The 14133-nt window shown below is 37.2% G+C and overlaps 1 protein-coding gene across 1 annotated transcript; it reads right to left on the bottom strand.

Annotated features, from left to right (window-relative positions):
• Nucleotides 1-719: 719 nt before the first annotated feature.
• Nucleotides 720-5524, bottom strand: LOC147523861 (AT-hook motif nuclear-localized protein 9-like). The gene is made up of 6 exons (XM_086600260.1): nucleotides 5235-5524; nucleotides 4181-4707; nucleotides 2666-2733; nucleotides 2363-2494; nucleotides 1540-1701; nucleotides 720-1392 (listed from the first exon to the last, which is right to left on the bottom strand). The coding sequence occupies exons 2-6, from the start codon at nucleotides 4611-4613 to the stop codon at nucleotides 1171-1173; spliced, it is 1017 nt and encodes a 338-aa protein (XP_086456386.1). The 5' UTR covers nucleotides 4614-4707; nucleotides 5235-5524; the 3' UTR covers nucleotides 720-1170.
• Between the last annotated feature and the right edge of the window lie 8609 nt (nucleotides 5525-14133).

The following is a 14133-nucleotide window of genomic DNA, read 5'->3' as shown; positions in this document are numbered from 1 at the left end:
GTTCGCTGAGTTTGCTTCTTAGTATCTGCTGGTATGCTGATGAATATATACCCAGGAGTTCAGGACAATGCTGTAAGCTTGACTTTCCTGTTCCGAATTTAATGGTCCAGATGTTTGCATTTGGTTAAGTAGGCTTTGTTGAACCGGTCCAAAAGGCATTTGCTTATAAAACAATCGTGATGGCTCAATTCTCTCAGCCTACTCTGGCCTATTCTACATGAAGCCATCTAAGCCTCATATGATTGCTGCATTGCAGGCATAACGGGCGAGTTATGACAAGAGTCTAACTGGCTCGAATAAAAAAAATTGGGAAGAATTGGACTCGATTGTAGGTCTTGTTTCTTCCCTAGGACATAGCTTTGTTACGTGAAATTTTATGGCAAGATAATTATTGTTAGAAACTCAGCTCCAAATTGACAATCACACTTACAATCATGTGTTCGTTGTTTCTGTTAAATCGTGCAGTTTCCTGCTACTTCCCAGAAGTAATCCCGTAGTCCTATTCTGGCGTCTGATTGACACAATTTGGTCGCTAGAATTTGTTTGGAAACAGGCAGAATGATCAGAATTTCAGTCTTAACCAATTCATTGCAACGATCAAACGATACATGATCAATGATTCAGTTTTCAATCATTTATTTCTCAAAACGAGAGGAACAAATGGTATTGGCCTAATTACATGATAGATGATCAATGATTCTGCGATTACGCTTTAGATATCCACCCTCAAAATTTCCCTCGAGGGAAATGTTCCAATATTGATGAAATATTCAATCAAACTAATGGACTAGGTTGAAATCAAACTACAGTTGGAAATTGGCCTTAACACAGAACGCTGTACCAACAACTCCCACCAGTGATTTCACGAACTACAGCGGGAGAGACAAGTTGGATTACAGAACTAGATGTTACAACAGAAACCTGTTATCAAACCTACCTCTCTAAACTCTTCACAAGGAATTCTTTAAATGAAGATGAAACACCTCTACAACATTAAAGGAAAAGAGAAGAAAAAGTGTGCCCCAAAAGCTCATATGACTCTCGAAGTTATCAATGTCACAGATGCTTCACTAGCACAAGGGGCGAGATGAGTCAAATGTCTTTTACAGGCGCACTAGCTTACTGTGCATACTGAATGTACAGATCACCTGTCTGGAGCTTCAGATATCATCAGCCGCGGGTTAGGTCGATATCAATCTGGACAGCACTTCTCATATCTATAGGCCTCGAACCAGGCCAAGCACTCGTTGCGGAAGAGGGAGTAAGATTTTGATTAAGTGGAAGGGCTGTTGGAGTTGCAGACTTGTCACCGGTTGGATGGCTGGATTCTGGATCTGCTGCTCCTTTGTTCTTGGTCTTAGAACCTCCATATAAGAAACTCCCAACAACGACCTGCAGTAGATTGTCAAACAAAAGAGGGATACTTGAGATAGTAAAACAGAAGGTAAGAAAGAAGGTTCACAATCTCCTTTGTTTGAGAAAAAACTATCTACCCGGAAAAAAAAATTAAAAACAAATCACTAACACTTCACAATTTACCTGCACAGGAGTGGCTGCAATAAGCATTCCTCCAACTCCACCACCAATGACACGGCCATCAGGGCTAGATAGAGAAACAGTGAGACCGCCTGTTCGACTGCGAGAGCCACCATTATCAGTAAGCATGTATGACCCTGATAAATGTAGTATCTCGAACCGGCCCTGTATGAGATATTATAAACATTGAGGAAAGAAAATAAATCTTTACTACCTTAAAAATCACACCCTTGAGCTACAGTCCCGCAATAGTAGTGAAATAATATTTTTTTATGCAACTCTTCAACCATTTTTTTTTACAGTTTTGCCCCTCCCTTCTATCTTAAATTTCAATGATTACTTTTGTTACATATTGTAATATGTGTGGTATTGTATGGGTATAGAGGGAATTAAACTATCTGCTCATGTAATTGAGTTGACTTATCACCATCACACCAGCTTTAGTCAAGACGTGTAAAGCACGTGGCATCAGTCTAGTAATCATAAAGCTTGAGCAATGATGACCAGTATACGCAAAGAAAACAAAAAAAAAATGGAAACGATTATTGACATCGGTTCTCCACATATGGCAAGAGTTACCCTTCAAAGAGAGGCTGAAGTGCTGAACTACTACTCGAAGACAAGATTTCATGCCTTGAAAGCTAGACATTAGACCAAGGTGTGGCTTCATATGAAAAATATAACAACTTATTTTTTGAGACAGATAACAAAAAGATCAAATAAAAATATAACAACTTATTATGTCAGGTAAATCTTCACGGATAACATGAGGAATTTAAGATTATAATTTTTCATTGAAATGAAAATGGAGGATCAAGTATCCGACCTCGTATGTAACTGTGCCACCAGAAGATGAAGGCTGACGAAGTGTGACAGTAGAAACAGCACCATTAGCGGAGAGGATGCAAACAGCCCTTGGCCCTTGTTGCGAAAATGACATTACTTTCGTTGCAATATCCTGCTCAGAAGAAACACATTCAACTGAATGGTTTGAGACGAGGAACACATTTAACATAAAATTTTAAATCTCTTCTGAAGGAGACTATACAATTTGGGATCTTAAAAAACATATAAATCTGTGCTAATATAAATACATAGAAACAAAGGGAACTTGTTTGGATTAACGTACTTCTCCTATTGCTATGGTAATAATATGTGGAGTAAACCCCATTCCAGCAGAACCAGAGATCCATTCACCTGGGATGAAAGTAGACCATTAGTGAATTCAATCCACTAAACCAAGAACATAATGTATACTCTAAGAATCAGTCGCAAACTATAAAGAGAAACAAGTAGAAGCACCAGCAATACAACTTAAACATCCACAAGGGAAGAGGAGACATTCATAAAACTTGGACACAAACATCTTACTCTTATACAGCTGACAATGAAAAAATGTCATGTTGTACGTTGTAAATAAGATATATCAGTCCCATTTTACCATCTTTGATTCATCCAGTTACTATTTCATGGCTATGTTTTTTTTGCATAAATCTCGAACAATTTACTAGATTCTTCGAAATTTTGTAGTCGATTTAATTAAGTATGAAATCAAATGGTTTGGAAATACAACAAAAGCATATCAAAGACAATTCAAAGTTTACTTATCAAAAAAAAAAAAAAAAAAGACGATTCAAAGTCCCGCCCATTAAGATGCCAAATTGCCAATACATTATTGTATCAGCAGTTCTTGAAAAGCAATCTGCTTGAAATTCTAGTTCTCTCTTGTTCACTCTTTTAAAATAATAATAAAGAAGACAATAATCTGAATAACACGGTATTGCTGCCAGCAACAGTATCTACACCAATGGCCTTCGCTTATCACTAAAGCACACTTTTGCATACGAAAGAGCAATTAAAAAAAATAAAATCTAAAAAGAAAAACTACGATTTGGCTTTGTAGAAATACTGGAGTGTTTTTTTTTCTTAAGATTTTGAACTTGCAGTGCACTATCCATTCCTAATGTCAATCATCTAAATTGCAGTCCTAAAACAGATTTTTCTAAAAGTTATAAATACAAGCTTCTTCAAAATCATTGTCTGAGTTAAATCTACACGTTTGAGTCTAATAAATGATGGTATGCAATTTGGTATAAGGTAAAAATTCAAGGTCAAGGCACTTATACAGTATCACAGGTGCCAAATGCAAACTACACAAGGCTTTCAACCAACCAATGTACTTATTTGACTGAGCAAGTGAAATACTTAATAATGATAACATAAAGAACCAGAGAGATGTCAATGAAAGTGAGCTTAAAACTGGAGTTATATACAATCATGAAATCACAGTCGAGGGACAAGGAATTCTTTATAGTTGCACAAGTTACAAGTTATTAATAACTAGAACATTAATAATTTCAATACTATAAAAACTACTAAGCATAGACTAACAAACACCACCTATAGCCACCCAGTTTCATTAGTAAACTTTATTGAACATCAATAAAACCTAAAGACAGACATAATGCTATTATTGGGCTGGAATGAGATGATAATTGAGCAGTCTATATCCTTTGAATGCAAATACAACACAGTATAGTTCCTTGTATCTTAGTTATTGATATTATTGATTAAGATAAATACTTTGGACAAATTCATGGAATAAAGGACCTACAATTTAGATAAGGACAGCAAGAAAACTCACCAAGTGAAGCTAATTGTTGCTTTCTTCCAGTCCCTGGCGGCCGCCCTCTGCCCCGTTTCTGATTTGGTGAAACTGAAGACGGCGCCGGGGGAGTAGAAGAGATAGGAGACAATGCCAACGACACTGCTCCATCAGGGCCGTATTTTCGGGGCCTCCCTCTTTTTCTTTTCATGGGCTCCCCTGATGGCATTCCTGGGGGCATAATTGTATTGACACCATGATGCAAAATGCCCGATTGTGGCTCTGTCGGAAATGTTGCTCCGGCAGAACTACCTCCAATATTCGACTGAACTGGTAAATTTGGATTAGCTAATTGACGAAAGGCCTGTGGTGGATGCAATCCAGTCTGTGTTCCATGCCCTGATGTAGGAACCCCTCTGGGCATATAATAATTTGCGGATCCAGTTAACGCCATAGCTTCCCTCCCATCCATGCATTTACTGTGAAACTTGTCACAACACTACTTTTCCTTTACTTGAGGAAAGCACCAAAACCTTCTAAAAAGACCTGGAAAATGTGCTTGGAATCTTCCACCCAAATCACAATTTTTTAGAAGAAAATGCTTAACTCCCCCTGGATCTCAAACTTACGAAATGATCAAAATGTACTAAATCTTGAACCTCGCAGACTTCAAAAACAGTAAAACCTCTGAATTCAAACTTCTCCAAAGTATTTTTTAAGCACTGCAACAGAACTTCAGCTTAACCTCCACAAAAGCAACACTAAAATGTCCTCTCCAGAGCGAACAAGGCACGAGGAGTTTGAATTCCAACACACAAAAAAACACAACTCAAGAGAAAAAGTTTGGATCTTTTCACAACTCACAAGTCCCTAGACTAAAAAAAAGCTTCGTTGACAAGACAAGAAACAAAGAGACAAAGAAAAATAAGCTGAAATTTCACAAAATGAGAAATACCCATTAAAGCTACAACACTCTAGTTTGAACTAAGCAACCCAAAAGAGGTTTTTTCTGAAAAAATGCAACAACCCACCCCATGACAGCCATTAGAGCAGTAACTAAGACATAATAAAAGCTGAAAACTTGAAAGAGTACCTCTAATGCAGTGCAGCAGAAGAAACAAAAAATGGGTAGTTGAGACTTGAGATCAAACACTTTATTTTTTAAGTTTCTGACTTTATAATTTGTGGACAAAGCTTATACAGGAGAAGGTAATGGAAGGACAGTGTGGGGCTTTAAAAGGGTGTTCGTTTCTTGTATAACGTCCTTATCAGCTCTAAGCGCTTTCTTTTGGGCAGAGAGCCTTTTTTTTTGCTTTTAATGGCTGCTGCTGAAACACTGTTGTGTGTGAAAGAGAGAGAGAGAGAGAGAGAGAGATGGTGGACAAGAAAATTTGAGATAAGTGGAAAATAAATAGATTTTTCGAAATTATTATTGATCTTGTGGTCCAGGAACTAGATAAGTTTATGTTAAACACGTATTGTTTTTTTTTCCATTTTAATTGACATAATTAATTGGTCAAATTTGGTAAGACAGTTTACCACAAAAAAAAAAAAATTCATTGAAGCAAGTAAGTAAAAGCAATAAAGAAGGAAGGAAGGAATTTATACGGGTGGTGACCATAATATGTCAGTTCTTCACCAGGAGCTTAATACTATTCTATATGAAATGAGTGGTTGTCTATACAATCTGATTTCTTTATGGCTGTTAATCTCATTAACAGAAGAGTTGAAACACCATGGAGTTCCTAGAACTTACTATGACATATACAATCTTTATGTATTAGGTTTGAAACACCATGTATTTAGATAGTACAACTTTGCAGCAGACTGCCTTGTTGGACTAAGTACCTCTCTTGAACATTATGTTATTTACTTTGTCTCTCTTCTAGATAACAAACTCACTACTATTGTAAGGGAGGATGTTACAAAAAAAGTGTACTTAAGGTTCTCATTTTAATATAGGTAAAGGTCCGTCTGACCCTAACTCAAAAAAAAAAAAAAAAAAAAATTAACATATTGAGCATGAACGTACGGTTAATTATAGAGTTTTGATGAGATTTGATGAATAGCACATTAGGCATTAAGCATTCTGAGATGAATTAGTTTAAGTTCCTCCTATATAGAATTTGTGTTTACTTTTGGTAAACAAAAAAATAGACATTTGAGTTTTCACAAGGCAAAATTTTTCAAAACTTCAAATTAGTTATTAGTCTGTCTTATAAAAATACAGTCCAACTAAGTTGCTTCTCTTGATATATCACGGTAACTTGGATGTCAAGATTCCTTTGTGAGGTAGCTTGTGTAGCTATTGGACTACACGAATACCCTGCGGCCTTGCCAACAATGGATATGTGTTAGTAATAATGTAATATACAACATCCAGCTACAGGTAATCATGGACTTGAAATAGTTACTGAATATTATGGTTTATAAATTTTCTGAATTCCGAATTCTCTTTTTGGTCTTGATAGGAGAAAAAGCTTTCTGCTCAAACTTGTCGTTTTGTTTGCAGATTCCTCCACATTCAAAATCCCACATCAAGATACATTCGACGACTATAATTACATCTTTATGTAAATTCCAATATATCATGGTTTAGATACTTTGTTTTGATAAGATACGTTGATGAGAGTTGCACAGTCTCTGTTTCGGAGGATTAACATGACACGTGGCATGCAACCAGAGGCTTGGAGTTGAACTATTTGTACTTGGGAGGGTCCCATGCAATGGATCTTCTACGTCAAGAATCTCACGCGAGCAGATACACCACCTTATCCAAGTTTGTGGAGAAAAATAATGTTGAGATGTTTGTGAGTTGTGACTGGCTAATATTAGGGACCGAGTGGGTCGGACTTGGTGGGATTCTTTGATTATTACGTTTGCCTAAAGAGAAAGAGGAGCATTTTTCTTGGAACCATTTAGTAGTTGCACCAAGCAACGCACGAAATTAAAACATTCAAAAACAAGCAAGTTTAAAGCACAGGCAGAGATGTTAGCAAGTAAAGAAAATGCTTGTTACTCTCTGATGATTCAAGTATTACGTAATTACTAACACAAACTCTCCAATCATTTTCTTCTTTTGGTTGAGAAATCAGCGTGAAGATCCATTCCTATTTTGTTGAGAATCTAGAGTTAGGACCCCTACGCCTAGGACGCCTAGGCATTTCTACTTACTGATTGGATTTAATACTAGAATAGTTGTTTCACGGACTGTATTATATGAAGTACCAGTACAACACGTACATTAGCTACAGTTGTAATAATCCGATAAACATTAATAATTGATATTGATCTGCTAACCAAAACTTTGGTTGATTATATGAACTCTGATTCCATTTCCATTACTAGTATTACTGTTTAACTCAAAGGATGAGTTTGGTGTTTAGGATTAGGTATCGCTGACTCGAAACACACATTTTGGTTGTACTTTCTCTTGGATTAACCGCTATAAGGAAAGTTGGATGGACTGTAAAATATGTTGTTGGGTTTGCATAAAGCGCCAAAACAATCCGGTTGTGGAGGATTGGTTGTTATTGGTCAGGTGACAGAACTATGTCACGTTGATTATTAATGGGTGGGTTGTGATAGTTATTATTTACTTAACGATACCTCTATTAGTATTATAATTATTATTATTATAATTATTATAATTTCCTTGTCCTTGTCCTTGTTGTGGTGGAGCTTGGTTGTAATTGTTTGTTGGCCTAACATTTTGATTATTATACCCTGGAGGTGTAACTTGTTGATTATTTCGGTGAAGTTGAGGTTTTGCCGCCAAGGTGCATTAGGTTCGCTATTAATGGAACAAACATTGTCCGCCAGCGGATGGTTGTTCATAGACTAGAGGATAATAGAGCCGGATGCCAGACTAAAACAGAAATTACATGGAATAGAGTTGACATTCATGACGGAGGTAGGCTTTTGGTGAACGTAAATAGCTTCTACCTTTTAGTGAGGGACTCATTAGAGTTTTAAGCTCATGATCGGATTTAACCTCAAACATACTGGTAGCCTTAATTGTTGAAGAAGAACTAGCGGAGCGGGGGATATTGTCACTACCCCCCAGTTATTATTACTCTTTGTTTGATCTTCTAAAAACCTATAAGCCTATGAGGCTCCTTTTATCGAGAAAACTACCCCATTCATTATATCAAGGACCTCTTTGTGATGGTGTAAAAGCCCCTTGAAAAAGGCACGAACTAATGTGTCTTTCGCAAGGTTATGATGTGGACACTCTATAAGAAGATCAGTGAAACGATTCTAGGCCTCTGAAAAGGATTCATGAGGATTCTGGCAGAAAAAATGAATCTTGGAAAGAATTTCATCCATCTTCGATGGTGGGTAAAAATATTCCATAAATAATTGAACAAGTTTGGCCCATGAGTCCACAAAATTAGGCGTTTGGCCAGTTAACCAAGACTCCGCCTTATCGGCTAGGGTGAAAGGAAACACCCTCAGTTTAATATGTTCCGCACCTACCGTAGGATGATAGAATGTGGTAAGAATTTGTTCAATCCTACGCATATGCTGATAAGGTTTTTCATGGTCTAACCCATGAAAAATTGGTAACAAATTAAATATATTCGGGGGGATTCGGAAATCCCCCACTGGGTCTGCAAGAACGATGCAAGACTTAGGGCTATCGTTCAGGGATTTGTAAAAATCAGAGAGAGGAGACTCTCTTTCTTGACCATTATTTGGTGTAGTGTGTGGTATACTAGCTAGCTGAGTGTGTTGACGTTCACGATATATTACATTAGTCGTTTTTCTCTACCTGACATTAATCTCATGCAAGGCTAAGTCCAATATTAAAGAAACATGACAACAGTCAAAACAACCCTGATATGCTAGTATAAATCCTCTGACAGGAGATGCGAAGAGTGGAAGAAAGAAGTACATGAATGCCTCCTTGCTTCACTTATAAATAGCGTCTTGTATACGCGAGCTCAGTGTATTTAACAAGTTAGAAACACTTAATAACTTGAAGAAATGGAAGTTTGTACTAACCTATGGAAATCAGGCTATTCAGAAGAGGGCACGTGGCATGCTTAGATTTTGCCTTTTCAAAGCGCAAGTCGCGTGCTCTTGCCCCTTCAAGTCCGGGCACTTTAGCATGGGGTGCACTTCAAATTTGCCTAACAAAGGGGAGTGCGCTCTTGCCTTGGATGATGTCCATGCACTTTAGCGCGGGGTGCACTCTGAATTTGCCTGAATTTGCCTTGAGGCGCTTCGCCGCGTCTTTCGACGATGTCTAGGCACTTTGGCTGGAAGTGCTTCGGTGTATTTCTACTAAAAAATCAGTTCTGAATCAAACAATCATAGTTAGAACCAAACAAGGGTGGGTGGGTTTAATGGGAGTTTGGTAGGATTAACACTACTAAGGGAAATGTAACTAAACACAACTAAGATATAAGCGCCATTTGATAAAAAGGAAAAATGATAGTTTTACCTCTGAATAAGTGATGAAACTTAAATGTAAGTAAAACTAAAACTATTTTCGCGGCTTATATATCAAAGTTATCTACTCTCGTTATCAATGCAATATGTTTGGAGTAGAGAATTCGTTCCACTCCTAGTTCGTTTAGATGTGAAGTTTCCTAGTTAGGTGTAAAGGTAACAAAGTCGGTGAGAGTAATGGAATTGAATTTAACTATGATCGTGAATTAACTAATCAATATGTGATAACTCAAACGACGACAATTCAATACTAAATTGACAATATGAGAATGAATTAGGGGAATTTGATTCCACATTGATTCGACTTAATAAACTAGCATAGAATACATTGTAATCCTAATCTTTACATTTTCACGTAAAGGTTGAGTATTTCTAATCCCTAATTATTCATGGTAATCTCTACCAACTAATAACTAGCATGTGAAGTAATCAAATTCATTCTTATGGTAAACTAATTACTTTTTAGAGTAGAATAGAATAGTACAACTATATCCAAGCTAATAAAAACTCAAATCATCATCAAGGCTTCCTCAAACCCCTCTAATAGAGGTTTTAGTCTTGAGTCATTAAACTATCATTTCTAAAACAAGAACAATAAGAACAAGTCATTATAGAATAAGTAATTAAACTTTATAAATCTAAGAGAACAATAATCTAATGATTCGAAATGAATTAATATTGAATTAAAACTAATTTAGAACTTGAGTTTATGACTAAACTAATTATGAAATTAAGACAAAACTAAAACTAACTAAGTATTGAATTATAAACTAAAACTTGAAATATAAACTAAGTAATTGATTCTCAAAACTAAATTTAATGTTCTAAAACTAATTTATTGATAATTAACTAGATAAAAACTAAGTTACTTAAGAGCTAAGTCTTAGTCTCTTTATATAGAAGATGCTAGATCCACAATTTCGTGCATGGGTTAGGAGCCATGTTTTGGGCCGGAAAATCGAGCCCAAAACCTCATTACTTCAGTCTACAAAGGGGTTTTTAGCTGGAAATGACTTCAATAGTCTTTTTGTCTACTTTTGCTCCTCTAATTGGGTCAAGGTTTAAACCATTAGAAATCTTTTCCCGAGCTGGTCGTTTTGACATATGGTAGGCCCAATTCCGAGGTCTGAGTCCAAATATACGGCTTTCGAAAGTTCTGCTGACTTTTATGTGCTATTTCTGCCCGCGTTGACTTTGCCTTTTCTATTTTGACTGGGCTTTAAAAAGGCTTTTCTCCTTGAATCTTGGCCTTTAGTCATAAAACTTCTTAGCAACCAACCTTTGCTCCTTTATCTAGCAAAAGGGAAGCCTTTTTTGACATATTCGACTCCAATGCCTGAAATACACAAAAGCATGATAATAGTACTAACTCTTACTTATTAATCACATAATTTGTCTAAAAAAAAATATTGTTAAAGGGTTAAAACTACAATTTTCGCTCTTATCACCAAGCACCGCAAGCGAGAAGGTGGATGTGCACGATCCAGGGTTGCCAATCTGGGTAAGATTGTGGACCGCTCTAATGGTAGTGGTTCCAGTCTTCGCACGTGAGTAAACTAGAGGTAAGAGGAGTATGAGGTCGATGAGGGCTTGACCGAGCATACTCGACCTTGACAGATTTTGAAAGCGGATTGAGTCCGGTTGTTGATATGGAAGGTAAAGGGATGGGAAGGTCCATGCCATGGAAGTAGGTAAGACGACTCTCCCGAAGGGTGGGGATGACGATCCGGATGGAACCTTGTATATGTTAGTTCGAAAACCCGAGAAGAAGACGGTGAAGAGGTTAGATTGTAGTTATAAATCTGCGCCTATTGCTGTATGTCTACTAGATGGGGTTGTTTTGGATGGTGACAAGAAAGATCTTGATGCTAAGGAACTAGATGAGAATCTGAGGGTGATGGATCTAGCCCATTGCTTGGTACGTCTTTTCTCGTAGTTGGCTAGCCATGTAAGTGGTTATCAGAAGCTGAAACTCTTTTTTTTGTAGCTTCTAGTTTGTTATCAGAAGCTGAAATTGATGGCTCAAATAAGCGAGTTTGAGAAGGGAGAGCTTGAGAATGTGAAAGAGGAATTAGTCAATGTGCGGGATGTTATTCAGGTGGCAGAGAAGAAAGAACTGGAGGAGGTGAAGAAGATGTATAATAGTATCGTACTGGAGAAATCGGTGATGGGCAACTCTATGGAAGAGCTAAAAGAGAGGCTGGTTACTGTTACAGAGTATGCCAAGATATGCAAAGGGGTTGCTCAGATAGCTTAGCAGGCTTGTGACGCTTTGGGTCAAGACTATGACGAACTGGAGCAGATGTACTTTCAACTGAAAGAAGAGCAAGAAAGTGGGGCTCGAGGTACAAGTGTGATTAATATACCTGGAGATGCTAGTAATGCTCCGTCCGCCAATGTTGTTGTTCCTGTTGAGCAACCTGAAGAGGTTGCCGATGTCCTAGAGACTCCTGTTGCCGTTTTTCCTACTGATGTTGAGACTATTACACCTGAGTACTTGGATCCTCTACAGACAAAAACTTTAAACAATGTTGTCTGATTTCTTTTTCTTCTTGAGAGTTGTGAGGTTTTTCACTGTTTCTCTTGGTAGTTTATGCTTGTTCTAGAAAGTGGTTGTGATACAATAGAGCTGGTTTCCTGGGCTTGCCCAGGCAGCTTGCTTTAATATGGTTGTGGCATGGGCCAGATACATTAAGAGCACCTAGGGCGACCTGGGCAGTTCGCCATTTTGTGAATTTAGAATTGGTTCCTGAGTTGGTTCAGGCAGTTTGGGTATGATGATACTTGCGAGCTGGTTTCCACATATGTATGTGGTAGCTCGGTATATTTATGGAATTGGTTCCCTGAGTTGGTTCAAGTGGTTCGTGTTTTCCTTTTTCTAATATACAAATTTACTTTATTGCTTTCCTTTTCTTCTGCGTATTGCTTTTGCTTATTGCTTTGATTGATATACAACTCTGCATTGTTCATAGAGATGTATGGCATGACATCTGAGTGGATTGTGGCTCTAGGGAGTTCTGCAGCTATTTGTTTGGGCCAAGTTGGAATCTTAGGTTCTCGACTTGGTGAGGCATTTGTATGCCAAGGTAGTGTTGTGGCTCGAGAAAGCGTGCTTCTCTAGTGAGCTTGGGAATCGAGTGAGTTAGATGTTCTAGTAAGCGTTCTGTACTGAGTTGATCCCAGAATTATAGGTCCTCAACAAGTGAGAAGTGGTGGGCTATGTAGCCTTTATGCTTGAGTAAGCGTTTTGCTCTAGAGAGCGTTCTGCACTGAATTGATCCTACAAGTGTAGGTCCTCAATTAGCGAGAAGTGTTTGAGCAATGTAGCCTTTGAGCTAGAGTGAGCGTTTTGCTCTTGAGAGCATTTGAGCTCAAGTGGCGTTTTGCTATAGAGAATGTTGTGGCTCTAGGGAGCATTCACTTGTAATTTTAAGAAAAGCATTTCACGTATATATACAAACAAGGACTGTGTGGATGGAAATAGTGATAAGAGTAAGAACTCAAGTAAATGAAAATCTTTATTGATAAAATTTCTTCAATAAATAAGTATTCCAAGGACGTGGTAATGGTTGATGATCAGCTCTCAAATATGTGTTTTATTACCCTTATATTACTTCATTACAACCCTTCTTACGTTTAATGAAAAGACAACTCATAGCTTTTATTATCTTTTTCAGGTTATAGAGAAATTTAGACCATTTATCATAAAAGCTGTATCTTAGCACCAAAAAGAGACTTAATCACGCTTATTATGAATACCAGAAGCTGCTATGAAAAAGTGTTGAAAAAGCCAAAGTCAAAGGTCAAAGCCTTCAACTAAGAAGACCAGAGATAGAAGTCCTTATAACTAAATATGGCATTCTCCAAAACCTATCTTGATTAAGAAGAAATCAAAAAACAAAAGCATAAAGTAAAGTGTGAGGTGTCTTAAATGTAATGGAGAAGGGCAAATCAGTAAAAGACATAAAGTAGGGGTATATAAACTAAAAGTTAGGGAGAGAGAATGCACCTAGACTTAATCTAGTGTCATGTAGGATTTATTTTTTAGTCTTTTTTCTTTCAAGTCATTTTACTTTATTGTTCTTCATTTCAATCTTGTTATTTTGCTTTGTTATTCAATCAATCAATCTTCTTTTGTTGTTCTTTATTTCAATCTTCATTTCAATACTTTCTTTCAATGTTCATGTCATTTAAATCTTCAAAACAACTTAAGTTTTCAATGTTCTTCACAAACTAAAAACTAAACAAGTCCTAAACTAAAAGTTTACCTTCCTTTCTTCAACTCCCAACATTCAAACTGTAAACAAGCTATGGTGAACTACATCAAAATCTTTTAGATACTCGAAACTAGTCTACTTTAATTGACCGTCCTGAGTTTGGATCCAATACGCTCCATTGCCAACGACTCGCTCCACTATGTAAGGGCCTTCCCATGTTGGCGCCAACTTTGATTCATTATTGGTTTTCTTCAGGACTAGGTCACTAGGTTGGAAACATCGAGGATTTACTCGTTTGTTAGAGGACTTCCTCAAAGT

The sequence above is a fragment of the Coptis chinensis genome, chromosome 1, assembly GCF_015680905.1.
Source record: "Coptis chinensis isolate HL-2020 chromosome 1, ASM1568090v1, whole genome shotgun sequence".
Lineage (NCBI taxonomy): Eukaryota > Viridiplantae > Streptophyta > Magnoliopsida > Ranunculales > Ranunculaceae > Coptis > Coptis chinensis.
The sequence above is the reverse complement of the archived record's forward strand: the minus strand, read 5'-3'. Positions and strand labels throughout refer to the sequence as shown.